The sequence below is a fragment of the Macrosteles quadrilineatus genome, unplaced genomic scaffold, assembly GCF_028750875.1.
Source record: "Macrosteles quadrilineatus isolate MER2022 unplaced genomic scaffold, UCM_ALF_1.0 Scaffold_3__2_contigs__length_128488019, whole genome shotgun sequence".
NCBI classification, from domain to species: Eukaryota; Metazoa; Arthropoda; class Insecta; order Hemiptera; family Cicadellidae; genus Macrosteles; species Macrosteles quadrilineatus.
The window spans coordinates 105,700,345-105,727,257 of record NW_026542596.1 but is presented as its reverse complement, the minus strand read 5'-3'; the positions used below and the strand labels follow the sequence as shown (position 1 = coordinate 105,727,257).

General features: G+C 33.8%; 1 protein-coding gene across 1 annotated transcript; it reads left to right on the top strand.

The window, feature by feature from the left end:
- The first annotated feature begins 2,697 nt into the window (after positions 1 to 2,697).
- On the top strand, positions 2,698 to 11,787 carry LOC128989892 (lipopolysaccharide-induced tumor necrosis factor-alpha factor homolog). The gene is made up of 4 exons (XM_054412018.1): positions 2,698 to 2,928; positions 8,768 to 8,919; positions 10,591 to 10,750; positions 11,299 to 11,787. The coding sequence occupies exons 2-4, from the start codon at positions 8,781 to 8,783 to the stop codon at positions 11,402 to 11,404; spliced, it is 405 nt and encodes a 134-aa protein (XP_054267993.1). The 5' UTR covers positions 2,698 to 2,928; positions 8,768 to 8,780; the 3' UTR covers positions 11,405 to 11,787.
- The last annotated feature ends 15,126 nt before the right edge of the window (positions 11,788 to 26,913 follow it).

The window sequence follows — 26,913 nt, the reverse complement described above, 5'->3', positions numbered from 1 at the left end:
TTTAAATGTAAAGCCACTTCAAGTGACACATCATTTTAAAGTGTTTACAAAAACTTAAAGAATGGTGAAAACTAGAGGTCGCTATCTCTTTTCTATCCAAAATGGTAGCCTGTCAAATGTTGTGGAAAATCAATGGTTAATATTGGTTCGTAATGGTAATATTGGCTCCCACTTTGGATAGAGAAGAGATAGCGAACTGGTTTTCACCATTCTTCAAAAGGGGGATTTGGGGCGCAACTCAAATATTTTAAACATAAACCCCCTTCAAGTGGCATCTCATTTTGAAGTTTTTACAAAAACTTAAAGAATGGTGAAAACTAGAGGTCGCTATGTCTTCCCTATCCAAAATGGTAGCCCATCAAATGTTGTGGAAAATCAATGGTAAACTTGGTTCGTAATGGTAATATTGGCTACCATTTTGGATAGAGAAGAGATAGGGAACTCTGGTTTTCACCATTCTTTAAGTTTTTGTTAACACTTCAAAATGAGGTGTCACTAAATGGGGGTTTACATTTAAAATTTTTGAGTGTCCCCCATTAGTTCCCTATCTCTTCTCTATCCAAAATGGGAGCCAATATTACCATTACGAACCAAGTTTACCATTGATTTTCCACAACATTTGATGGGCTACCATTTTGGATAGGGATGACATAGCGACCTCTAGTTTTCACCATTCTTTAAGTTTTTGTAAAAACTTCAAAATGAGATGCCACTTGAAGGGGGTTTATGTTTAAAATATTTGAGTTGCGCCCCAAATCCCCCTTTTGGGGGGACACTCAAAAATTTCAAAATCATAAAATGAAACTTCCTGCTAAGATTGCACGACACCCAAAAGGATATCTCTGTATATTTACTTGGAAAAATATTAGATGGGGGGTCTTGACTTTTTATTCACCCTGTATGTCAAGACAATTTGGAAACACCCAGTATATCTATATACAGGGTTTAAAAAAAAAATTGGGGACATAATTTACTAGTGATTCCTTGTGCCAAAATAAAGAGGAAATCAAGAATAACATTTTTTTCAAAATTGCTTGGTTAAACCAGATATTTTGTATTTTTTACATAATATTTTTTGTCTTTGCAGTTTTTCAACCGATCTTCATGTAACTTGGTGTGTATGTAAAGGTCAAAGAGATGAATGTTAGTTAGAAAAAAATCATCTTGATTCAAGTCAATATATCAAAATGGCGACCATTTTAATATTTTAAACTTTAATTATTAAAAAATGGCTGATTATATTAAAAAATGTCATGAACACTTTTATTTAGCATTTTCAATTCCCTATCAGTTCAAATACGAAATAGCTGAAATATTACTATATTTAGATGTAAAATGGGGCAAACCTGACTAGCTTCTGCCTTATTCTAACCCATTACAACTAAAAACCGTAATATTTCAGCTATTTCTTATTATTAAATTGCAATAAACATTTTATACTTATACGCCAACCCCGTACGAAGGACGGGTACTCTGCTAGTACTAGGGGGAGAAAGTGATAGGTGTAAATATAAAGTCAATGGTAATAGTAATAGTAGGCTACCGGTACATAAAATTAATGACTGTACTGTTGTATGGTCATTTTTTGGTACGGTAGGTACCACGTAGGTACCTACCTTCCAATACACCTTGCCTACCTTATCTATACTATACCATCCATTTCATATATCAAGGTAAATGTAAATTGCGGGAAATAAGTTTAATGACTTATTTATTTATGTTGTAATGTTGTAAACAATGAGTACTGTTATGCTAAAGAAAGAGAAAACAACAAAGTTATTTTTCCTACAGTCACCCGACAAAGTTGGCTTCCCTGTACTGTTTATAGTACAGAAAGCTGCTAATTGCTGCATATTTATACTTTGCCGTACGGTTTATACTTTGCCGCACGGTTTATACTTTGCCGCACATCAGGATTCCAACCAAACAACACAAAACAGCGTGGTTTTATTTTGCACGTAATCCGTGTACGCTTGGAAATAGGTTGGCAACACTTAAAGATAATAATACTATGAACAGCTGATTGACTATTATAACTACGATTTAACCTGTCATTTCGTGTTTATAGTTTTGGTATTTCTGAACTTTCTGGACTTTTCTTTTAAACGTTTTTAAAACATTCCTACGGTCTTAATAAACAAGAAAATACCTTTAAAGCATTTTTTTTAGGCGCGGAAACCACTTCAAATTACAAAAACATACGGAACTATATTCTCAAAAGACGGAGCACATTTCTTGCCGAGGAAAAATAGCGGAGTGATACGGACCACGGGTACTACTTTCTCCAGGGCACCATTTGTGTAATTGTGTTGCTAGCTGAACCTAAAAACGTGTTGTATAGTGTTTGAAAGACTAATTATTTATGTTTTATAGTGACTGTAGGAAAAATATAATGTGTAACACGAGTGAAAAAGGCCTTTGCTGCACTCGAGATCATTGCTCTCGTGTGCAGCAAAGTGCCACTTTCACCACTAGTTACACAAATAACTAATTGCGTAAGATTTATCAGTATGCGAATTCCTGAACAGTTTGTTTAGTCATGACTAATTAGTATGGAAGTAGAGAATGAGTCATTATTGTTGGTCTGCATGACGTGCGTCATTGTGACGTCAGATTAACAACTAACTAGGTTTTGACTTTCAAGTGGTGAAATAGAAATGCAGCTCCACTCCACATCCTTTAGTTCAGTCTACATAGCAGTGGCAGTGAAACTGAAACGAAACGAAACAACGGACTACGTCGAGAAGGGAGAAGAAGACTGAACTGAACTAGAAGTATCTAAAGTGTCAAATCAAGTGCTTTGTCACACAGTAGTCCTGCGCATTTTGTGTTATTTGAGTTATCTCACTTTTTCATTAAGTGATTTGGCAATCTAATTAGTTTCATTATCTTCGTTGTGGTGACATCACATCTCACAACATATTTCATGTAAGTTTAGTACATTCAAATTAAGTTCTTAGATATTAAGTTACTTCGGTAAATCTATCTTCTTTTAACTTATGCCAGGCCACAATCTACTGTATGTAGGCTAATGAAAGTGATATAACTTTGGTATGATTGTACACTTTCATTGTCCATATTTTGCTCGTTTACTTCGTGTTGTTTATTAATTTTGCATTTTGAATAAGTTGTGTATTTAAACTCAAACTGTGTATTTAACATTGGCTTTATTTAAAACAATCAAAATTGCACAACAGAATCCAAGTTAGACAGCCTAAGGCCTACCATATTGCTTTTTCGTGGATTTGGTTTTAAATTAATACAGTCGAACCTCGTTAGTAATAACCTCGGGGGTACAGTTTCTTAACTGGGCTATGCTAATATCGATTGAAACTATCGATTCGATTAGTAAACCTTCATGCGATTTTTTCACCATCAGCAAGTTTGGTTGGTTAGGTTAGGTTAAGATAGTTTAATTTGATAATAAATATATTTAAAAATATTGATTATTAACCCTCCGAGTGTTATGTGTCGAAAAATCGACACATAACACACTTTGTGTAGTGTTTTGTGTCGATTTTTCGACTCACAAACACTGTTTACGGCGAAGGCTCTATGACTGACTGAATCGGATTGAACTGGATCGAGTTAGGTATCGTTCTTCTCGTTATATTCTAAGCTTTCTCCAGAGGTCTGTCTCAGCGCTGTATGTTCTCCGAGCCGATCGTAATTGTAGCAGATAGCTGACGTGCGTATTTGTAAATAGCTAGGTTACCCTCGGACCGATGACTGATGTGTTTTATTACGTTTATCATTGTTTTAGTGTTAAAAATCAAAAGTAGTGATATACGTGGTGCATTATAAGAAGATTTAAGTGATTTTTTGAAGGGCTGGTTGATGATCTTGAAGAAGTAGGTAGTGATATTGATGTAAATTATCAGCCAGATTCCTAGCTATGGTTAGGCTATGCATTTTTAGCTAAACGCTATGTACTGAAATCTGTTTTTTGCCCATAACTTATTTATTTGCAAATCTACTTCCTTATATTATTATATATTTGTAATCCTCATAAAATTAAGAACAAAGTGGCTACTTTCAAATATTTATAGGCCTATAATTTATACAATTTCACTGAGCGCGAACTTATTTTTTTTTTTGAAAATTTTCCAAAATATTTTTTTACCAAAAAATTTTTTTTGAAACAAATGTTCCTTATGTTTTATGTATAATATTGAAGCCCATGATTTTCCAAACAAAATGGTTTATAGAACAGTAGAATTAACATTGTTTTAAACTTCTCAGATTGGTTTTAATAAAACCTTGCAAATGCGCCAAAAATAGGCGGACATTAAGGCCTAAATTATGGACACTCGGAGGGTTAATCAATATTTTCAATTTGATAGTTTCAATCGATATTAGCATACCTTAGCCCAGTTAAGAAACTGTACCCCTTGGCTATGCTAATATCGATTGAAACTATCAAATTCAAAATATTTATCAATAAGTTAATTGATACTTACTTTTAAATATAGGCTATCTACATTCATAAAGGTCAATGCTAAAAACATCAGTAATTATTTACCGTATTTACATTGGGATATGATGTAATTTTGATAGGTATGTCTACTTACAGTATTTTTAACGGAGGAAAATCGGTACTTTCCTGTTATCTGGTACCTGCGAAAAAATTCTTTAACCACAAGTACAACTTCGTCGATCCAGAGTCCGGAGCACATACTACCGTTTAGGTTAGGTTTGGTTAGGTTAGGTTCGTTTACTTACAATACTCATGTTATTGATAAACTAACCTAACCTAACCTAACCAAAGTACAACCAGGTACCAGATAACAGGAAAGAATTTTTTCGCAGGTACCAGATTTTTTAACAGGAAAGTACCTTTTTAACGCTGAACCCAAAAATGCAATCAGTTTTGGTAGGAGAGATTCCTAAGTGGGCGTACAGTTAAATAATTAATATTAAACTTAAGCTTCAGTTTTGTAGATTTATTAACATATTTGTGGTATGGACGAGTTCCAGTTCTAGTGGAGACTAACACTAAAAGGGGTGGAAGGTTTGTGGAGTGGAAACAGCTGTCAGTTGTTTACATTCAATACCAAACTACCGGTACTAAACAGACAAAACCACACACGACGCCATGAGAGCAAAATCAGAGTTACAATATGCAATAGGCTAACTAGATTTTTCAAAGAAAATGGACTTTGGTGCTGTTAAGAAAATACAATAAATCAACTACGATACATAAACTAATAATCACATGAACATAAAATATCAAACAAAATTGAATTAATTCACGTAAAATATCAGTACAGTAATAGAATTTAGGCCACTGCCGACATGATCATCGTCCTCATTCCAATCCTCAACCATTGGCTAATGCCTCAACGTCTGTTAATGAACGTGCCATAGTGCATAATCCCATAGTACATAATCCCATTGTGTCTAAAAGTGAAAACGTGCCACAGTGCATAATTTAATGTATAAGCAACTAATAAATGATGTTACATAATCTAATCTAACCTAACCCAACCCAACCTTAATATTAATGTTTAAATCGCAGTTTATGTCAGAAAAGGCATGTGAGGAAGATAGGTCGGACTTTATGCGGATTCGTGACTATATTAAGTCCTTTGAAGTGAGGTTAGATTAGGTAAGTTAAAGGTTAGGTTATAATGAACCGACTCATTAATTACCTTCCTAACCTAACCTCACTTCAAAACACTTAATACAGTCACGAATCCGCATTTAAAACCCGACCTACCTTCCTCACATGCCTAAATAAGAACTGATTATTTGGTTTCAAAAATCAAAACAAATTGATTTGATTTCATTCTATATTAGATCAAGTATTTAAACAGTTGTTTAGCTCTTCTCACTCAGTCCTCCTCACTCCTCACTCAGTACGGACCCGTCCAGTCCAGACCACGCCATATTACCATTACCTTCAATACCGCTCAATTATCCTTAGATTCGTAATCCTAACCTTCGTTTTACGGCCACTACGGCAACTTAGGAATCTCTCCAACAAAAACTGATTGCATTTTTGGATTCAGCGTTAAAAATACTGTAAGTAGACATATAAAAATTACATCATATCCCAATGTAGATACCAATGTAGGTACAGTAAATATTTGCCAAAACATCATCTCTATAACTTGCTTAACCTAGTAGGCCTAATTAGGTTAAAAACCTCCATTAGACAAATTTGTTTGTGACACGGGCTAGGACTAATAAACCTCAAGATTCAAAATTCAAGATTTATCTCGGCCACTAAGTTATTTACAATAGGCTTTGTCTAACATAACATATTGAACTAAAATTAATATTTCAGTCTTTTCCTGGAAAAAAAATAAAACATAAAAAATATATGAATAAAAAACTTTTTTTAAAACAAAACGTTTTTAAACGCACTAAAAAGTAGAAAATAATTTATAAATATGTGGAGAGTATTTAAACACTTGTAAGATTTAAAACGAAAAACGTGGGGTGCATGCAATATATAATTTACAATTACCTTCACCTATTCAACCTATTACCTATTGAACCTATTAAATTTATTGAACCTATTGAACTTATTGGTATTATTATCAATTGTGTGCACCCCACTTTTTTCGTTTTAAATCTTACAAGTATTTATACTCTCCACATATTTATAAATTATTTTCTACTTTTTAGTGCGTTTAAAAACGTTTTGTTTTAAAAAAGTTTTTTATTTATAAATTATTTTCTACTTTTTAGTTTTTAATGTGTGGATGTTAAATCTATTTCAAGCATCTATATCAGATTAAGACAGAGGCATGTGGGAGATCTAAGGTTTATTTGAGTTTCTTTTTCATATAATTATGTATTAGATTGAATGTATGGCCTACCTACTAACTATACATATATCAATCTATTTAATTTATTGTTTACTTTATAGAATACTAAATAAATAACAATTGACATTATTAACAAACACCTTTATATATGCAATCAGATTGGTTATCTTTATTTTGAAACGTTTGTTTGAATAAAGAATCTCTTGGGAGCATAACCTGTAGGACCTCTTAACCTCTGCTCTTCGAACTGTCAAATTTAAGTATCTACAGCTGACTTAAATTAATTGATATATTTACATTCTTTCAAGATGTAAACATGGAAAATGTGGAAGCCCATGGGGCGTAGCCCAAGGGAAATATGAAATTTAAATTATATAATATTGCATTGTCATCCATTTGTGAGCTATGTTTCAAATTTCAAGTCTCTAGCTCATCAGGAACTTCGTTTAAAATTGATATCAAAATTTGTAGGAAAGCGAGCTAATAAAAACAAGCCCATGGGGCGTAGCCCAAGGGAAATATGAAAATTAAATGATATAATATTGCATTGTCATCCATTTTTGAGCTATGTTTCAAGTCTCTAGCTCATCGGGAAGTATCAAAATTTGCAAGAAAGCGAGTTATTAAAAACAAGCCCATGGGGCGTAGCCCAAGGGAAATATGAAAATTAAATGATATAATATTGCATTGTCTTCCATTTGTGAGCCATGTTTTAAGTTTCAAGTCTCTAGCTCATCGGGAAGTTGGTGTAAAATTGATTGCAAAATTTGTACCGGACAAGAAAGCGAGCTAATAAAAACGTTTTAATAATCCAAACTGCAAACAAAACTAACAGATTAAAGGTTTTGCACTTCTGTTAAAACTTCATACAACAAACCATGCAAAATATAATTGTCAAACAAACACACCTTTCAGTCACATACATTCAACATATTAACTATTTAAGTTTTGTACAGCCTTCATGGCATCAAAAAAGTCATCAAATTTGTAATATGGGTTTAACTCAAGCCAATTTTTCACAATGGATACAAATTGATTGTAAAAATGGTGTTTACCGTATGAATAAATAAATAAATAATTTTGATCTCCTCTGGGAACGGACAATGCCAGGGAGGGCATTGAAAAACCTAATACCTTAACAGGAAAACAGTTTTGTGATTTACTTCATCTATTAGGCCTACTTTACTTATATGTACATTTGAACGATTTCTGGTCATGTAAGAGTGAACATCCTTATTAGGTCGTTAGGCCTATAAGAAGCATAACGGCAGTATTAGGCTAAACCTCAATAAAACGAACTTCTTAAGTTATTATGAATACCGTATCTCGATAATACAAATTTTTCCCTTACCTACCCCTTGAAATTTGTCTTACAGAGGTTCAACTAAGTTAACAAGGCCTGTTTAAGGCACATTTAAGGAAAAATTAACACATTCTAGGAGCTTGTTCTAAACATCAACCTAGGACTGGTAGGTAGGCGAAGTTAACTTACTAACAGTACCCTGGTAGTCAAGTTAGTACCTACGGCTGGGTTTTTTGCGGATGAATGTTACTAATCTGGTAGAGCGGTAGGTCTAATGGTCTAAGGTCACATTCTTCTTTCGCTAGGGGGCAGCTCTGTAGATTGATGGTAATGCCTTGAATCACGTCGGGTGAGCATAGCTCTCAACTAGAGAAGCTTACTTTTGCAGAAGAGGCCCACCATAAACAGTAGACAAGTTGGGTGGACGTTGATGGGATTGGTCTGGATTCTTTAAGAGTTGCAGTTGCATCAGGAATTTTGCTACATTTTATCTATCATTACTATCTGGTCCCCAAAAATATGTTTACAGAAGGAGTTTTTGTGTCTGAATAATACATTGGTAAGTTAGTAATGTAGGCATCAATATAAAATGGCGACAATATGTTTTAATTAGTAAATATAGATTCAATTATATATTTACAATGATATAGGCTACCACAAGTAAAACGTATATGTGTTTTCTTTGCAGAGTTGTCTAGATTATGGCTAGTAACAACATGGAGAACCCCCCACCCTACAGTGAGGCTATCAAACAGCCTCCGTACAACCCGACAAACCAAGGGCCTGCGCCCAAGTATGACGCTCACCAACAGTCTGCCGGGCCTCAGTATCCTCCTGCTGGTGAGTGAAACCTTTCACTGACATTCCATCCCCGTAGCACATTCTGTGAGTGGTTAATTTAATTACGTTCTATTTTAATAAACAAATAGGCTACACTTGCTGGTCTATATTGATTAGATGTTAAGTTCCTGAGTTGCTTTCTTTCTTAATGTTTATGTCAGGAGCATTTCTACATGAGGAATTACAAGAGGAAGTACTGAATGCTATTTTAGGAAAAGCTGTCCAAACCCATGAGTTGTGGATGTGCCAGGAATTGAACCTGTTCCTCCCACACCGAAGTCTTGTTTTGTTTAAGACTGTCTACTGACAATACTGTAGTTTATGTCACGGGCTGCCAAGTCATGCTAGACACCTAGAGTCAATTATTCTTAAAGAAATTACTATTTAGACCTACTGATGGTCATATTTAATTAGCCTATGTAGTTTATGTCCTTTTTCTTGAAAACCTAATTCATAATTTTATCTAACAATGCCTCTTGTAAGTTCATATTACTACTTAACTGGCTGGGTAGCTAAGTGGTTATAGTGCTCGCCTAGTAATCAAAAGGTCGCTGGTTCGATCCTGAAAAAAGTCAGTAGCTTTTTGATGGATCAAAACTGGACCCAGCTGTTCCTGATCATTGGGCTTTAAATAAATGATCCTGACTAATAAAACAGCTGATCTTAGTCAGTAACAAAGCTACACAGGTCATCACACACCATTCTACACTCATCCTTCACTCATATTTGGGTTAAAATACGCACCTAGGTGGCGTCCCCATCTCAATGATTGATAATTGATAACTTAACAAACTAGGTCACATAGGTTATCAGTGTATAAAACCATTGTAATATACAGTAGACTCCCTCTTATCCGGACACCTTTTAACCGGACATCTCTTTAACCGTACCACACTCGGCAGAAATGCCATCTCTTTGACCGGACAATTTTTATTAGCACAGTGGTTTAACCGGACTAGATCAGCAGGGAGTGGGCGGTACTGAAACGACTGTTCTCGTGGGAAAGATTTGAGACCAGTGATCACGTGTCCAAATACAGTGCTCTCCTAAATTTAAGTCGAATATCACAGTAAACGGTGTGTTTTAACGAGTTTTTTGGGACATCGGTTTAACCGAAAAACCCGTTATCCGGACTGGCCACGATCCCAAGGAGTCCGGATAATAGGGAGTCTACTGTATGGTAGCGTATACTTTGGTTTTTATGAAGAAATATATTTAGATGTCTAAAATTTTCCAATAGTTATTTACTTGGGCAGTTAAGAAATAATATATGGATAAGATATAAGAATAAAACCATAGTGCCAGATTATTGTGAGTAAATTAGATCCCAAGTCTTGCATTCTTAGGGAAAACAAACATGCTCTAGACTCTAGAGGAACAAAGCTTTGAAAAAGTTACATCTACTATTACTTTATAAAGTGAAATCTCATTAACAAGACCCTTGATAACAAGTTTTCCTTGATCTTGATAATAAGTTTAACCTAGTCTTTCAGATTTGTAACACCCTGCAATTTTGACCCCCCCAGCCATATAGGATTGCACTTAAATTAGTCTCAACTTTTTAATTCCATGTGTACGAACCTTACTTGTGCCCTTTTTAAACTTAGGATTAGCCAGAGGTTTTAGGCAGATAAAAACTAACTGTTTATGAAGATTTGTTTATTTGCGCAGGTCCCAGCATTAATGTGACCCGAACAGTGATCGTGATGCCCTCCTATGGCCCGTTCCCTGCTAGGACAATCTGCACCTCATGTCACGCAGACATTACAACTCGGGTGGAACACAAACCGAACACCCACACTCATCTGATGGCCTTGCTACTTCTGTTCCTGTGAGTGTATGTTGTGGGACTCAGGCAGATTGCGTTGTTGTAGTGAGGAGAATATCCCTCTTACAGATAACCTATTTTTCATACTGAATGAAACAGATTCAAATATCTAGCATCTCAAGAGTTTGAGCCAGTACAAGAATAAACTTTAATGTGGTGAACCCAAGACATTGCTGCCTTGCTTTTACAGTCCACACTCCACAAATACCAACTGAGCCATAATTCACTTTTCTTCTAGACAGTTTACATATAAATTAGTATAAGTTTGATTTTAAAAAGTGTATGTTGTATTTCTTGATGATTGGGAACGTTGAAGGTAATACATTATGTTAGTGTATTAATCTCATATGGTTTTGTCAAAGATTATTGCACTGAGTTGTTTTATGTTAGGATATATAATATAAAACAAAAGGGATATTTCCCCTACATAAAGTTACATTCCCAATCGATATTCCAACTCCACTATTACTGGGAAGACTGGAATTTCACCAGGAAGAGTTATATGTGAAGACCACAAATATATAATGTGTCGTCTGTCATTGTGTTAACAGGTTCTGGCCGTGTGCGCTGTGTCCTTACTGCACGGATGCCTGTCAAGACACCAACCACTATTGCCCTAACTGTGGTGCCTTCTTGGGAACCCACCGGGAGACTTAGGCCATCCACATCACTTCTACCCATATTTCTAAAGAGTGTTTTATACAGCAAACTCGTTTGGTAAATATACGAAGCGTAATTCCACCATTAAATCGTCAAGATTAATTCAGGTGCAATCGTTAATCACTTTGCATCGAGTTTGTTAATATTCCTTATTATGCATTCCTAAGCGTCCTACACTCGTATAAAGCCTCGGATTATTTCTATTGTTTATATTTATATTCTATATTTTACTGAAGTTTTATTGGTCGCATGACAATGTTATCGTCCTTTTGGATTCGATTTTAATCCAGCAAAGAATATTTTGTTACTAAACTTAGTTTGTACGAAATATTTGTGAATGCCAAAATAATCTTATTCTGTAAATAAAAGTATAAAATACACTAATGTTTTGACCTAACTGTGTTTTACCATATCCTCTAATTAGTTTTCTAAATAGGCAAATTTTCATATAGTAATTCAAAAAAAGAATAAATAATATTTAGCCTACCCTTAATCTGACTTAAGATTTATGGTATCCATAATAACTTTCTTAACTCTATTTAGCATATGGAAAAAACTAACTATTTATCATTCATGGGCAAGTTGGTACCTACCTAGTAAAAAATACCGTCTAGAATCTTCCCAATATAGTTACAATTTTATTGTGTTTGGTTTTCAGGATAATGATTATTCTAAATATTCAATTTTTTAAAATCCAAGAAAAGAGTTTGTATAGGCCTAATTTACAATTTCAAATAATTATCAACTATATATATCAAAGAGGTAACCATTTTGTTTCACAAAGTACTTGAGAAACTTCTTGGAATACTTGCATAATGAAGTACTTGAATGAACAGAGTTATCTCATCATGTATGCCTCGAGTTTCATGCCTGTGCATGTGAATTCCATTTTGCAAACAAATTGTTTCTGTATGTAAAACAAGAAACTATGTTTGTGCTAGGATTTAAAATGTCCTCATCAAACACATACAAATTGTTTTATGTTAGCTTAACCTAATTTAAATTTTTTTTATAGTTAAACAAATCAAATGAACTTCTTCAGTTCAAACTCGAAGACTGTGTTTCCAAAGAACTAACGTTTTGTTTATTCCCTTTGCAAAGCTACCTACTAATGTTATGTTTATATTTATCAGATTATTCTGTTTACTTCGCTCCACGATTACTAGAAAAATACCGGTATTGATCATAAACATAAACAAATGACGTTGTTGGCCCGAATCCTATACTAATATCATTGAACATATGTTTTGGCAGTTCCATTTAAGCAATGTTAAATAATGTTTATTTTCGGGCCAAAAACATCATTTGTTTATGTTTATGATCCATACCGGTATTTTTCTAGTACTCGTGCTTCGCTCCAACAATGGAGAGTAAGGTGAAGATATGTTGTCTAGTACACAAAGGCTATTGTTTTACGTTAAAGAATTGTGACAAACAGTTAGTTATCAGTACTCTGGTATTGTAAACATCTCAGACAAACAAACCTTGCAGAGGCACGTATGTCAATACAGCCGACCTTGAAGTTTAACACACGATTCAGAACAATGCTGTTTCGAACTCCTTCTCATTGGCAATGTTTTAAATTCTGTACGTACACAAGAAATTGTAATTTGTGATAACTACAGTTGGTCTAAATAGATAAGGGTGCCTAAATTCAACACACATATTTTACTTCTGTTAGTTTTAATTAAAAAGCTATTTCATTTCAACAATTTCTCAGTTTTAAGTCACAGTACTGAAGATTAGTGTGAAGTATTGTTAACATTAGAGCAAATGTTGCATGGTTTCACCGTATTAAATTATCATTTAAGTTTTATCTGTCTATCTACTTATCTATTTTGTGCTGAGTACAAAAATTCAAGACGGAAAGAGCCCAAAATACCCCCGCCGCAGCAAACCTGCCGACTAAGCGAATTTCCATTTGTCTGAAATGATTTTCAATTAAATCTATTTAACATTAGTTTTAACGAGTACCTAGGTTTATTCAGCATTGCCTCCAGGATTGATTTAAGACAGTATAAAATAGGTTTACGTACCTTACGTCGTCAATCCTTGAATAGTCTTACAAGCGAAGCGACTGAGTCAGTAGCTGAGTCGTGTCCATCGTGCGTGTTATGGCTGGCCGCGCATCTTTCTGTAATTAAATGTATTTGTGCGTGTTAAATGTTTTATTTGTGTATTTTGACGACGACATTATGTTCCAATAATTTTATGTTTGACGACACAGCTTGTAAATGAAACGCCAGTTTCGAAACTAGTCGCTTGTAAGACTATTCAAGGATTGACGACGTAAGGTACGTAAACCTATTTTATACTACCTAGGTTTGCTGCAACAAGGGATTTGATTTAATAAAGTAAGTTTTCTAGTAAAATGTTAATAGCTTAGTATAAAATAAATAATATTGCCAAGTTTGATAAAAATATATCCATAAACAAGCTAACTATAACATTTTACAATATTTGCCATAAGAATATCATGGAAATTTTGAATTTTCTCCGTTACCAATAACCACACACACACTAACACTAACAACACTTTTGTATTATTTGTTGTTTTAAGCTCTTTAAAAAGGTCTAGAGAGAAATTGGGAAATTTTGTGTTTTTGGGGTCAAAAATGAGAAAAAGCAATTTTTACCCCATAAAACCCCCCGTAAAACCCCGTTCCCACATTCCAATCATGCTGGTTCACGATCTCATTCAAGTTTATCCCGCCTTACACCTTTAAACTAAATTTCATCAAAATCGGACAAAAATTACTCAAGTTCATATATACACACACACACACACACATATACAGGGTGAGTTTCTACTGACCGTGTTAACTTCGCCAGTGGGTTCTACTCACGAAAAGGAACAAAAAAGTTCCTATAAACCCATGTCCGATTTTCGACCGTTTGGCTGTTTTGGGGGATTTTGTGTTTTTCTTATTTTATTAGACTTTGCTCCACAATTTATGTAATAAAAACTTAACCAATTACTTTAGAGAGTTATAGTTAAAATCATTGGAAAGAACATTAAATTTGCTATAAATCAAAGGTTTCATTCAACAATTATACCATTACATAGTCCACGTTATAACCAAAATAAAGTAAAAATGTCATTAAATTAATTAATTACGATAATTTTCATGGGCCTCCTTTGATACATAAACCTGCATTTATGCAATGTTGAAATGCATAAAAAACTTGGCATTTTAATAATCTTTCAAATGATATGCTATTCAATACTATTATTGATATAAACCAGTGAGAAATTACTAATAAACTACAATAAAACACGGTTTACAGATTTTGTTTTTGCACAGTTTTACTGTTAATAATAATTACTGTATTCATCATGTTGGCATAATCTTGAATGGTAAAAGGCTCCATATTTTAATAAATGTTGAAAAACTCTTAATTGACTTGGAAATATAAAGTTAAAACAGCAAATTACTCAACAAGGTATGTTCAAGCAGCTGAGTTATCTAGCTATAGATGACAAATCAATAAAAGCTGACTTAATCAAGCACAAGGTAAAACTAATTACACAGCATTTAAGAATCAAACACACTACATCTTTGAAAATGTAAAAAAAAACCTTGAGTTTATACATTTTATTAATTCAGATAATTTTAATAAATATTTCAAAGTTAAAATAATGTACAAATTTTATCAGATAGTTCAATAAAATACATCATGGAGTATACAGTAATTATTATTAACAGTAAAACTGTGCAAAAACAAAATCTGTAAACCGTGTTTTATTGTAGTTTATTAGTAATTTCTCACTGGTTTATATATCAATAATAGTATTGAATAGCATATCATTTGAAAGATTATTAAAATGCCAAGTTTTTTATGCATTTCAACATTGCATAAATGCAGGTTTATGTATCAAAGGAGGCCCATGAAAATTATCGTAATTAATTAATTTAATGACATTTTTACTTTATTTTGGTTATAACGTGGACTATGTAATGGTATAATTGTTGAATGAAACCTTTGATTTATAGCAAATTTAATGTTCTTTCCAATGATTTTAACTATAACTCTCTAAAGTAATTGGTTAAGTTTTTATTACATAAATTGTGGAGCAAAGTCTAATAAAATAAGAAAAACACAAAATCCCCCAAAACAGCCAAACGGTTGAAAATCGGACATGGGTTTATAGGAACTTTTTTGTTCCTTTTCGTGAGTAGAACCCACTGGCGAAGTTAACACGGTCAGTAGAAACTCACCCTGTATATATATATACAAATTTTAACGAATGGTGTTTTTGGGAAACTATATTTTTTATTGTCAGAAAAGTACGTCCCCATGAGCTGTAAAGAAATATAGGACGCTTGCTTGTGACGAACTGGCTTATCCATGGGAACGTTAAACAACAATGAACGGTGACGTTTCGACTTCCGGAACGTTTCTGGCGCCGTGGCCTGGCTGACGTTCCGGGACGTCCGTTGCAGCGAACGTGTTAACTTAAACTTCCTAATCCAATCTAACTTCAAAACACTTTGTACAGTCACAGACCTGTTATCTTACTCACTTGCCTTTTCTGTCATCAAGTGGGATTTTGAGATTTTACAGAAAGTAGGTTTAGTCACAACAGTTTAATTTGCAAATGTACAGTATTCTTGTGTAGCTAGGATAAAGCTAACACGTTTATAAATGTTGTTACAAAGTTTTTGTCAACCATGTTGGTTTGTGTAGGGGTATAAACTTGTTTATTTTGCGCTGCAATTTTACAGCTGTTTATCTCCCTCATCTTAAAATGTTAGTCACTGCTATAAACTGGACTCGCTCAAATCACCATCCAAACCACTTCATGAATTTAATTTCCTAATCTTTGATTTAGTTTAACGAACGACATGGCAAATTGTGTTCAAAGTCACATACAAATCAAATTTTCTAATAATTTTTAATAAACCTATATTCAACCTTTACCTGCATTGGAACAAAGTTTGTACTCCAACTCTCAGATTTAACAACTTGTGTAGTGTAAGGAAGTTTTCCCTTTGATAGAGAAAAGTTCCTTCATACTCCTATTTCCTTACTCATCTAGGGGTTTGTCCTCCTGCGTTAAGTGACAAATCGGTGACTAACATAAAAATTTGTCTGATTTATTGCCCCTTTCTATTTACACTATTTACAATACTTTTGGCTTCCGAGGTAATGATTGTGCCTTGAAACACTGAAGGCAGACTTGCAGGGTATCAAACCTCAACACCGTATTGATTCTAGGTGTTCCTATAGATGTAACAACATCTCCCAATGAAATAGGTCTTTTTAATATTTTTTCTTCGAAATGGTGACCATACAATGGTAGGTATTTAAGCCAAGTATGAATGGAGATGAGTATAGGATGAGTGGCGCGATGTTGTAGTCTTGTTAGTGACTAAGGTATTGTAGTGCAGTCTGTTGATTTCAATCTGCTGAAACCTCTCATCGGTTGTCTGTCTCCAACTGCCCAGCCTTCAAACCGCAAAGTAGACTCATTGGGTAGCAGAACTCAGCAACGTGGTTATGCCCCGTGCTTTCACAGATGTCCCTGTAGTGACGTCTCCTAACGTAGCATGGTTTTCCGCTGACCCTACTCGGTCAGCTGCCTGGCTCCAACTCCTCTAAAACAAAAATTATATACTGTCCACTGAAAGGAGAAGTGGAAGGAGGAAATGATTCAAAGGATAGCTTGGAGCTCAACACGCCCGTCCTGTACTGGGAAGAAGGAAAAATTACTAGGGGCTCAACACACCCATCCGGTGGGGTCGGGCCCAGAGGCCCAAGTGTCCTCCCTTATAAGCAAAGATTTTACCCCCAAAGAATGGGGGGGGGGGGGAGTACTCAGTACCTGGCCCTGGTACTGAGCTTCTCCAGCACATTGTGTTAAGAAAATTTATACCTGGGTGAAAAGTGCTGAGGAATAAGTACTGGACACTAGTGGTAAAGTACTGGGAGTAAAACAGTACAATTCTGTGTAGCTTAATCACCTTTACAAGCTGCTATACCCGTGCTTTGCAACGGGAAGAAAATGTGACCTAGAGAGCTATTAAAGGAATTCTGGTGTGTGTTTTAAAATGCGGCAACTCTATGATTTTGTTTGAAAATATAAACTGATTTAAAAGTGTAAAACTGCTTACTTTTAAACCCTTACTTTTTATGTTAGTAGATCCAAAAGAATATGAAAAAATACTTTAGTGTAGCAATAGTATCTATTGCTTCATATTGATGCTTCACGAATGACATGTTTTACCATAATTCTTCAACTTTAGTCAAGCCTCTTTACATGTAGCTTATTACAAAATGAAACTTTGAGCAATTCTTTACAAAACGTATACAAACTTTCTTTAAAACCAAACATAACCCTCCTAAATCTACATAAAGCGTCACAAACATCTTTTTAGAGTAAATAAACAAACACCAGTTCATTGTACTGACATAGACTAACCAACACAAGTAACCAACACTAAGGGAGTATGTTTTATCTATGGTACTGACCAGCTGTTTCATTAACTAAATTAAATTAAATCATGTTAACTAAGGAAGCATGCCAGGCGTAGCCCTTTGGAAATCAGCCTGTGGGGCAGAGCCCTTAGGAAATTCGTCCATATCAATACTTTTCGGCAAATCTACACACTCTAAGCTTCATTTTGATGTGCCATATGCCTATATTTTTATTTGGTAAATGGCCTTAACAGTTTACATAAAATTTGATTGTATCACTTTAATAATATAATAGATTACAGCAGTGTAAGGCTTTTGTCTATCGTAAATTCTGCATCACAAAAGATTGACACTACTTTACTTTTAAGCTACTCAGACTGACCAGTATTTGCTCAATTATGTCATCATCCTTCATGCATTGCCTTTAACTAAACACCATGATCTACATAATAGTAAAAGATGTAGAGATAGTGTATTTTATTAATTTATTTACAACTAAGAAAGGACCGATAAAAAAAATCACATATTATATTTCAGCTAGTGTTGATCTTGAATTTATATTATGTAAAACTGAAATCAAGACGGAATAGACTGAAGTAACGATAAAATATATGCCCATGTGCTAAGTTGTGAATTAGGTCCATTTAATATAGGGGTAGTAAAAACTTTACATGATTAAAATATTCCTACCAAAGAAAACTTCCAGACTTAGTGAATTGTATTTATCTTCATGGATTTGCTCTGGTTAGTTACATCAAGTTTATGATTAATGCGTTTTGTAGATTACAATTTATTTGTTTTTTACTATATAATAAATAATTATAAATATAATAAAATATATATAGGTATATAAACTAAACTTTTGCATGGTCCTCAATAACTTATTAAAAACATATCCACAGACGATATAATATAGAGTAAGAATGGATCTTAAAATAAAATCTACCAAAAAAATAAACAGAGGAACATTAATTTAGAATACATCAGCACATTCAAATTTTATCAACATAAACACACATAAAAACAGCCTTCATATTTCTTAGTAAGGTAGTATGGTAAACAATCCAAGGTTGATTCTTGGCCTATGGCCTGACCCTGTTAACCAAAACCAATATGACATGCCAAACCTGTGGAAGAATTCATTGACCTGGCACTGCTCTCCCCAGAAGTTTTTTTTTTCACAGAAGAAAGAGCTTGGACATAAAAATCTAGGTAGGCTAAAGACAAGAGCTTAAAAGCAAATTATGGCCCTCTTCAGTAGAGTACTTAGCAGTCTGAGATAAAGATATATTCAAAAAAGCCTAAGATCTGTAAATTATCACACTAATTTTCTCACATTTTGGATGTAATAATCTATATATTAGGAAGAAACTGACACAATGTGATTCCAACAACTATCCTGCACCACAAGGAATCGGATTACTTCTCTTTGGCTACAATTTGTATGTGTTTTTCTATTCTTGGCGATTTTTCAAATATGCAAATTAAAACCTGTTCTATGTTAGACTTTGACCTTCACTTTCCATCTGTTCAAATTACACTAATCTTGCTTTTTAAATTTTATTTTCCTATTCACCATTTTTTTACTTATTCTGGAGACCTCATAATAATCATCAGAATGTTTTAAAATTGCTACAAAAACCTACAGTAATCAGCAAATCAGTCCATCTTAGAATATCATGACAATATTTAAAAGTAAAAAAATCTTTACACACACATAAAGTTTAGATATTATAGTTTCACTGATATGACAATAGACACAACTATCACTGATCAAAATAACTTGTGGATAAAAAACATTTTTTAAATACCACGTGTTTAAACACACTAAAAAGTACAACATAATTTACAAATATGTGGAGAGAATAAACTTGTAAGATTTCAAACTAAAAACATGGGGCGCTAATTTCATTTCCTATATTATAGGGAATATTAGAAAATTTCCCATATAGGGAAATTAGCGAATTTTCCATATAAGGAATATGCTATCACCATACTACTCATGGTAAGATCTGGACCCGGGACCGATTTACTTTTTCGTTTTGAGGACCCTAGAGAACAAAAACACCGTCCGTTCAAAATTCATACATAATATACATACATACATATTTATTTATTTATGTGTCCACTAGCGTGATAACTCAAACAAAAATTATATGATTTTGATTAAATTTGGTACAAACGCGTAAACCTACAGGTTCGCGAATCAGCATGATCGGACTATGGGAACAGGGGTTTATGGGGTGTTTTATGGGGAAAAAATTAGGTTTTCCCATTTTGACCCTAAAAACATAAAATTTAGCAACTTCTCTCCAAACCATTTTGTAGAGCTTAAAAAAACAATTAATATAGTATATTGAAGCTTTATTATGCGCCTAATGGCTAAGGAAAAAAAAATATAAATTTAAAATTGCCATATGTTATTTTAATGGACAAAATTGTAAACTGTCGTAGTTTCTTTTTTTATGAGCATATTAATTTCATACTAAAACATTAATATTTTACATAAAAATCACCTTTTTACCCTCCCCATTGCAGCAAACCTTACTCGTTAAACTAATGCTATTTATATAAGTAATAAATGTGATATTTTAAGGAGACATTTTAGTGTAAATCCAATGGGGCAAATGGAAATTCGCTTAGCAGGTTTGCTGCAGCAGGGGCATTTAGTCTTTAATCTGTAAATATGTCAAAAATATATTTTATTTGGCTTGTTAATACATAACATAGGTAACCAAAACCTTTTGATTACTTATGTATTAACAAGTAAGCCTATTAACTGTAATCAGATGTCATTACTACTATATTCTCATATCATAAAACTTAAGAATCTCTCAGGAGCAGAGCCTGTAACAAAGTCAATGCTGTAACTCTTCCTCTGGTCTTTAAACATTTAGTGGTAAGAACCACGTTTAAATAGGAGAAATACATGAAATAATTGGTAATTAGTCATAAACGTGATCAGTAGTTCCATGATGTATTAATATTATGTTTGTTATTAGATTCATGACAAATTTCTCTTTTTAGACATTGAGCCATGAATACGGTTGTATTCATAGCCTGTAGTTTATAACAGTTTATTTTGGTTTTTAAATAAAATACAAGTATTTAAGTACTTAAAATAAAACCAAATTTTATCATAAATAAAACAGTTTGACACAAAAGTACAAAAGGTTCTATTTAACTATATTAAACTTGTAGTCTACAATGTTCAAAATAAATGATGTAAAATTGATATAAGGGTATAATTTTAATGCTTGAATAATTTATAAAAATAAATGACAAACCAAAGCTTCTAAAAAATCTGAAAGTTTATGTATATATAAACTAGAAGTAAGTGGTTGATCGTACAGAACCAAACAGAAAAAGTAATAACAAAACTACTAATTTATGTTAACTCAAAATGTGCTACTGAGACACTAAAAAAATAAAATTTTTGTTTCAAATTACCATAAAAGAATAGGCAGATTTTTGTCTGCCGTGCTTTTTAGGATTTGACAGGAGAAAATATTTGTTTATTAGCTAGTACAGCATATTTTTTTCTCTAGCCCAGGATCTAGGGGGGAATGCCCCCTCTGCCCCCCCCTCAAATGACGCCCTTGAAATAAAGTCTAGAGTTTTTTACTAAATATGATTGTTTTTTAACATATTTTTAAAATTAAATAACAATTAATTGTTGTTTAGTACAAATACAAATGAACCACTTTTGTTAGAAAGGCCTAAAAGAATCCTCTTGTTTATTTTTTCTTCATAGTAACCAAAAACATCTGTCAGCTGATAAATCTGGCAGCCCACTACAAACAAACTGTCAAATTAAAGTATTTCACTGATATTATTTACATTATTCCTAAATGTAAACATTGAACTTAGGCGTAGCCCAAGGGAAATATGAAAATACAATGATTGCAATTATTGCATTGTCATCCATTTATGAGCTACGTTTCAAGTTTCAAGTCCTCATCGGGAAGTTGGTTTAAAATCTATTGCAAAATTTGTACCGAACAGACAAGAAAGCGAGCTAATAACACGTTTTAATAAAATGTCACTTAAAACAATCATGATGCCTTCAGCTGTACAGTATTAAGAAGTTTCCACTGGGTGTCTGGCTATGAGTTATTCAGTTAGCATTGATCCTAAGACGTGTGTTAGTTGTCATTGGTCACATCGATTTTAGTTTGGGTGTGAGTGGAGATAAGTATAATTGTAGCCCAGTCAAGGTCAAAACACCACGATACAGCACCGAGCAACCCCCCCTGCCCCCCCCCCATAACTACAACAATACCATCACAGACCCAGCGAGCCTCAGGCTGACCATTATTGTATAGGACAAAATTTTGACTACAGAAGCTCACTACGTAGAAGATCCTTTGGGTCCACTGTTTTACAAAGCAAATCGTCGGTTAGGTTAGTTTGGATTGGTTTGAAATAATTACAACATTTAACAATCACTTTCATAAACAAAAGTTGTTATATTGTGCTTTAAGAGGATAATTAACAAAGATATAATCCTACATGGGAAAGCATGGTGGGAGGAACTATGATATTTTTCGTCATACTGCAGCAAAAACAGCTGTTTTTAATGCATGCGTTGCGGGTATAAAGTTTAGCATTTTTACTCAATAGGGAGTAAGTAACAGAAACATTAAATTTAGGTCAATTTTGTGTTGCTTTACAGACTTCCATTATTCTTGGTCAGTTTTTAACTGTTTGAAACTATTTGTTTCCCACCATTTCGTCTGCTTCTGAGTTCAGCCCACTTAATTAGCTTTTAAAATGACGCAGTGTTTATAAATTCCTCACTCCAACGGGGGATGGTTTTCGTTGCAATGAATACGACCACCAATTAGTTGCAACAATCAACTCTGTTTTATCGAATGTTCACAACACTGAGCTAGGCTACCAGTTGCGTGCGTGAACCAGGACGAAATGTTTTACTTATCTCAGAACAGTTTCACAGACGTTAAACCATTGACTATATATATATATAGTCAATGTTAAAACCCCGATAATTTTAACGTTTTGGCTGATGTCGAATAACTGTGTCACCCTTCTTTTGGTCCATATGTTACAATTCTTGATTTTCTATTTGATCCAGATGACAAACAATAATTAACGATTAAATTGTTACATACCTGGTTAAAATCAAGGGGTAGCTAAGGGGGCCCAGAGATAACATATGGAGGACACCGGGGGTCTGGCGATGTAGTAACACTTTGGCCCAGTAACATTTCGGCCAAACTCAAATTTCTTAGAAAAAGAGTATCACTTCGTCCCACTCGCTTTTACAGATGATTAAATAAGCTAATGTAGTAACATTTCGGCCCGACGAAAAATTGACAAGGGTTGAGGAACGCAGTTCAGGCAGTAAGAGGTACATGACCTGTATACTTTGCAACCACCCTCTGGTGGAATGTCGCCCAACCGTCACCCCTTGCATCCTCTGACCTCACATGACGGAGAATCGGTGGAATCTTACCTAACCTAACCTAACCTAACCTAACCTAACCTAACCTAACCTAACCAAACCTAACCTAACCTAACCTAACCTAACCTGTCAAATATTTTGTTGGGACGAAGTGTTACTAGTGGGCCGGTAGAGAGTTGGACCGTAGGCCACATCTGAGGGTTTCGGGCCGAAATGTTACTGGGCCGAAGTGTTACTTGGGCCGAAGTGTTACGACACGGGTCTGGCCAGGGAAAGAGTGCCCGGGGAAATTTTTAAATTTGAATGTTAAGAAAAAAGAGGGTTTTTAAAAATCTTACTAACTAAATGACAAAGGTGTGTGCATGTAATTAGTTATCAGTTCAGTTAGGATTAGAATTTGTTTGGATATTTTTAGGGAGTTTTCCCTTTCATTCCCCTTCTCCCCATAGATCCGCCACTGGTTAAAATAATGTTATAACAGACAATATTAAACTACAACGCTCTCCACGCAAACCGGACAGAAAAATACCTTAAAATTGTCTTAAGATAATCTATATTGATACATTTAAAAAAGAGTCTGTTTGATCCATGCTAAAGCAAAAACTTAATTGAGATATGGTACGATTGGTCTTTTGATTGAATAAGATGTTTTACAAGTAGAAATACTGTATATACTTTTGGAACAAATGCCCTTTCCTAAGTTGTAGTACTACACTGGAAGCGTAGAAACGTCTAGAAACTACGGAAAATACCAGTGATACAGCACGCACGTGTCATCGCTGATGTCAGAATTGTTGAAGTGAAATGGACTAGATTGGCCGTCGTTGTGTAGCGGTAGCGTGCAATAATAAACAAAAATAATTAAATATAGACTGTCAGCCGTGCTGTGGTTACTATAGGTTCTGGCGCACATCGCTGGGAGCGCCGTGTAGACGTAGCGCGTACGCCGTAACTACATGGCGCTCCAAGCGGTGTGCGCCAGAATGGTAACCGCAGCGCAGCTGACGGTCTATACTTAATTCTTTTTGTCTACCCTAGTGGAAGACATCAATTGAAAACAATAGAAAAAATCTATTGATATCACTAGATGCTTAGTGATATCAATAGATGTTCATGGATATCATTACAAGTAAATACAAACAAATAGACATCACTGAAAACTTAGTCAATACATATCACTAGACATCTATAAACATAAAATATATCAATATAGATCATTAGAGCAAACAAATCGTTCATTGATATCAATAGAGAATATTTTTTAAATACGTTAGATGTAAATATAAATCAATAGACATCAATACGGGTAAATAAAATTCAAAATATCTCTAAAATGAATCACATATGAGCATTATGGATTATACAAACTATCAATGTAAAGTGGTTAAATAAACAGTAATAAGAATGTTATTTTTTGAAAAAAGGAAAAACTCTAGTTTTAGGTCATAGACGTTAGCTGAGGTACCTAAAACTTAATATAATTTAAAAATATATCATTTTAAAATTGTTGTAAAACAGTTACAACTTGTATTAAATCTTATTTTTAAACTGCCAAAAACTGATTGCTAAACAATTTTAAAATTGTTGTAAATCAGTTTACAACTTGTATTAAAACTAATTTTTTTAAACTTCAAAAAACTGATTGTTAAACATTTTTTAAATTGTTTCAATCTTATATCAACATTGTTGTAATATGAAGTTTAAATCAAAATGTTTTAAAATTGTTATACAACAATTGTAATACAGCTTTTGACAACTTTTAACAATTTCTTTTAATGGGTTATTTTTAGGGATAAAAATCACTCACAAATTTATCATTTAATTCCTTATTTCTAGAAATCAATACAAATAAATTGTATTGACACTATTCACATCACCCAAGTAGTAAGAAAACAGTTTGAACTGGTAATAAAACAGTTTTGAAACATGTTAAAGCATAATTACATGCATGGGTAGCTACATGCTTGAAATGACACAAATGCCATTGAAAAATCTTTTAAGTTCAATTATGAGGCCTAACACAGCTTCTCGCATTCAAAGTGGCTATCATTACATAGTCAGATATGAAGTGTTCGTGGCGTAGTGGCTTAGACAGCCGGCTACCATGCTGGAGTCCCAGGTTCAAATCACGGAAACACCACAAGCTTTTTGACAATAATTATATTTCTTTTTCATTTTTATTTTATTTTTAGTGCATAGTAGATGTGATTCAATGTGTTGAAACGAATTAAAAATAGTTTATTAACAAGCTACAAATTATTTTCAATTAAGCTAATGACTCGGATTCTATATTTACTTGTATTGATATGTATTGATGTGTATTGATGTGTATTGGCCCAAATACACATACGTATCAATACGTATCAATATACAATTTTTGTATTGATATATATTGATCTCTTCCACTAGGGTATGGTGCAACGTGCACCACATTTCATTGGTAGACAAAATAAGGAAACATCAGGAGAGTCATAGCCTTCTGTGATTATGTAACATTCAGTGTATAGTTGTTTGTAGTTACAGTTACAACTTTGCTGGCGATGCAAGTGAGTTACAGTTTTGAACACGCTTGTCAGATACTGTAGGTAGATCAAGCAGACGTACAGAGCTCGAGAATAGTTTTGGCTTCCCTATATCGTACAAAACCAAACGCTACATAAATAAAAACAATCTAGGCCTACGAGAACAAACAAAATTAAACTTAATCTTAAAATTATTGAATCTTTAAAAAATGAGAACTAATAATCTATAGCAATAACAACATTCATTGACAATGATAAACGGTGTTAAAGCAAGCCAAGGATTGAATTGAATTGAATTGAATGGAAAAATTCTTTATTGCTCAATATACATAATATATAGTTGTTGTAAACAATCACAATAGTATTGAACACAATTCTGGTTATAGTATTTATACAAACTAGTAGTCGTCCAGTGGTCGGAAACTCGACCAAAAATATGCAATCTGCAAGCATTGACTATTGGATACTGAAGTAGACATCCCATCTATATAGACCAGCCGTCTCCATTTTTTTTTTTTTACTTGTAGTTGTGTAAGCTAGTCACAGAATGTGTGTCTAAGATTCTATTTCCTACCTTATTTTTTGTAGCTGACAAAGTTGATGGGTCTTAACAGTTGCTATAGCTCATAATAAAAATAAGTCAAAATATGATTGGAAAATAGTTATGAATTCTTAACAAAAGGTAGTTTAGGCAACTTTAAAAACAATAAGAAAATAGCAACAAATCAATTATTTTAGCTATGAACCGGTGGGTAGGCCTACCAACATAATGAGGAAACAGATTTAATACCAGATTTAATACTGTAGTTGTTCATGCGGGAGTAAACTATTCTATATAAAGATCAGATGTATCCGTTTCTGGAATCATTGGACTGACGACCTCAAGAATAACGGTTCCATTTACGGAACTAATTGTAGTTTGACTTATAGTAACCCTTTCTAAGTAGTATTTCTGGAATTATTCTCTTTGGATATTTTTGTTTTCTATTTTCCTTATGTCGCTGTCGTCAACAGTTTCTCAACCAACAGAATAAGGAAAGTATATCTGGTATGGTACAGTGTTAATGGTAGGTACTCTATTATCCATTTAAACACTGGTACGTTATTTCCATGTGATTTCAAGCAGATATTCAGTTTAA

Bases quoted from the DNA above. Each gene is read 5' to 3' on its own strand.
- LOC128989892 (XM_054412018.1), top strand. From the start codon at position 8,781: ATGGCTAGTAACAACATGGAGAACCCCCCACCCTACAGTGAGGCTATC. The intron at 8,920-10,590 runs GTGAGTGAAACC...TTATTTGCGCAG, and splicing joins GCCTCAGTATCCTCCTGCTG to GTCCCAGCATTAATGTGACC. The intron at 10,751-11,298 runs GTGAGTGTATGT...TTGTGTTAACAG, and splicing joins GCCTTGCTACTTCTGTTCCT to GTTCTGGCCGTGTGCGCTGT.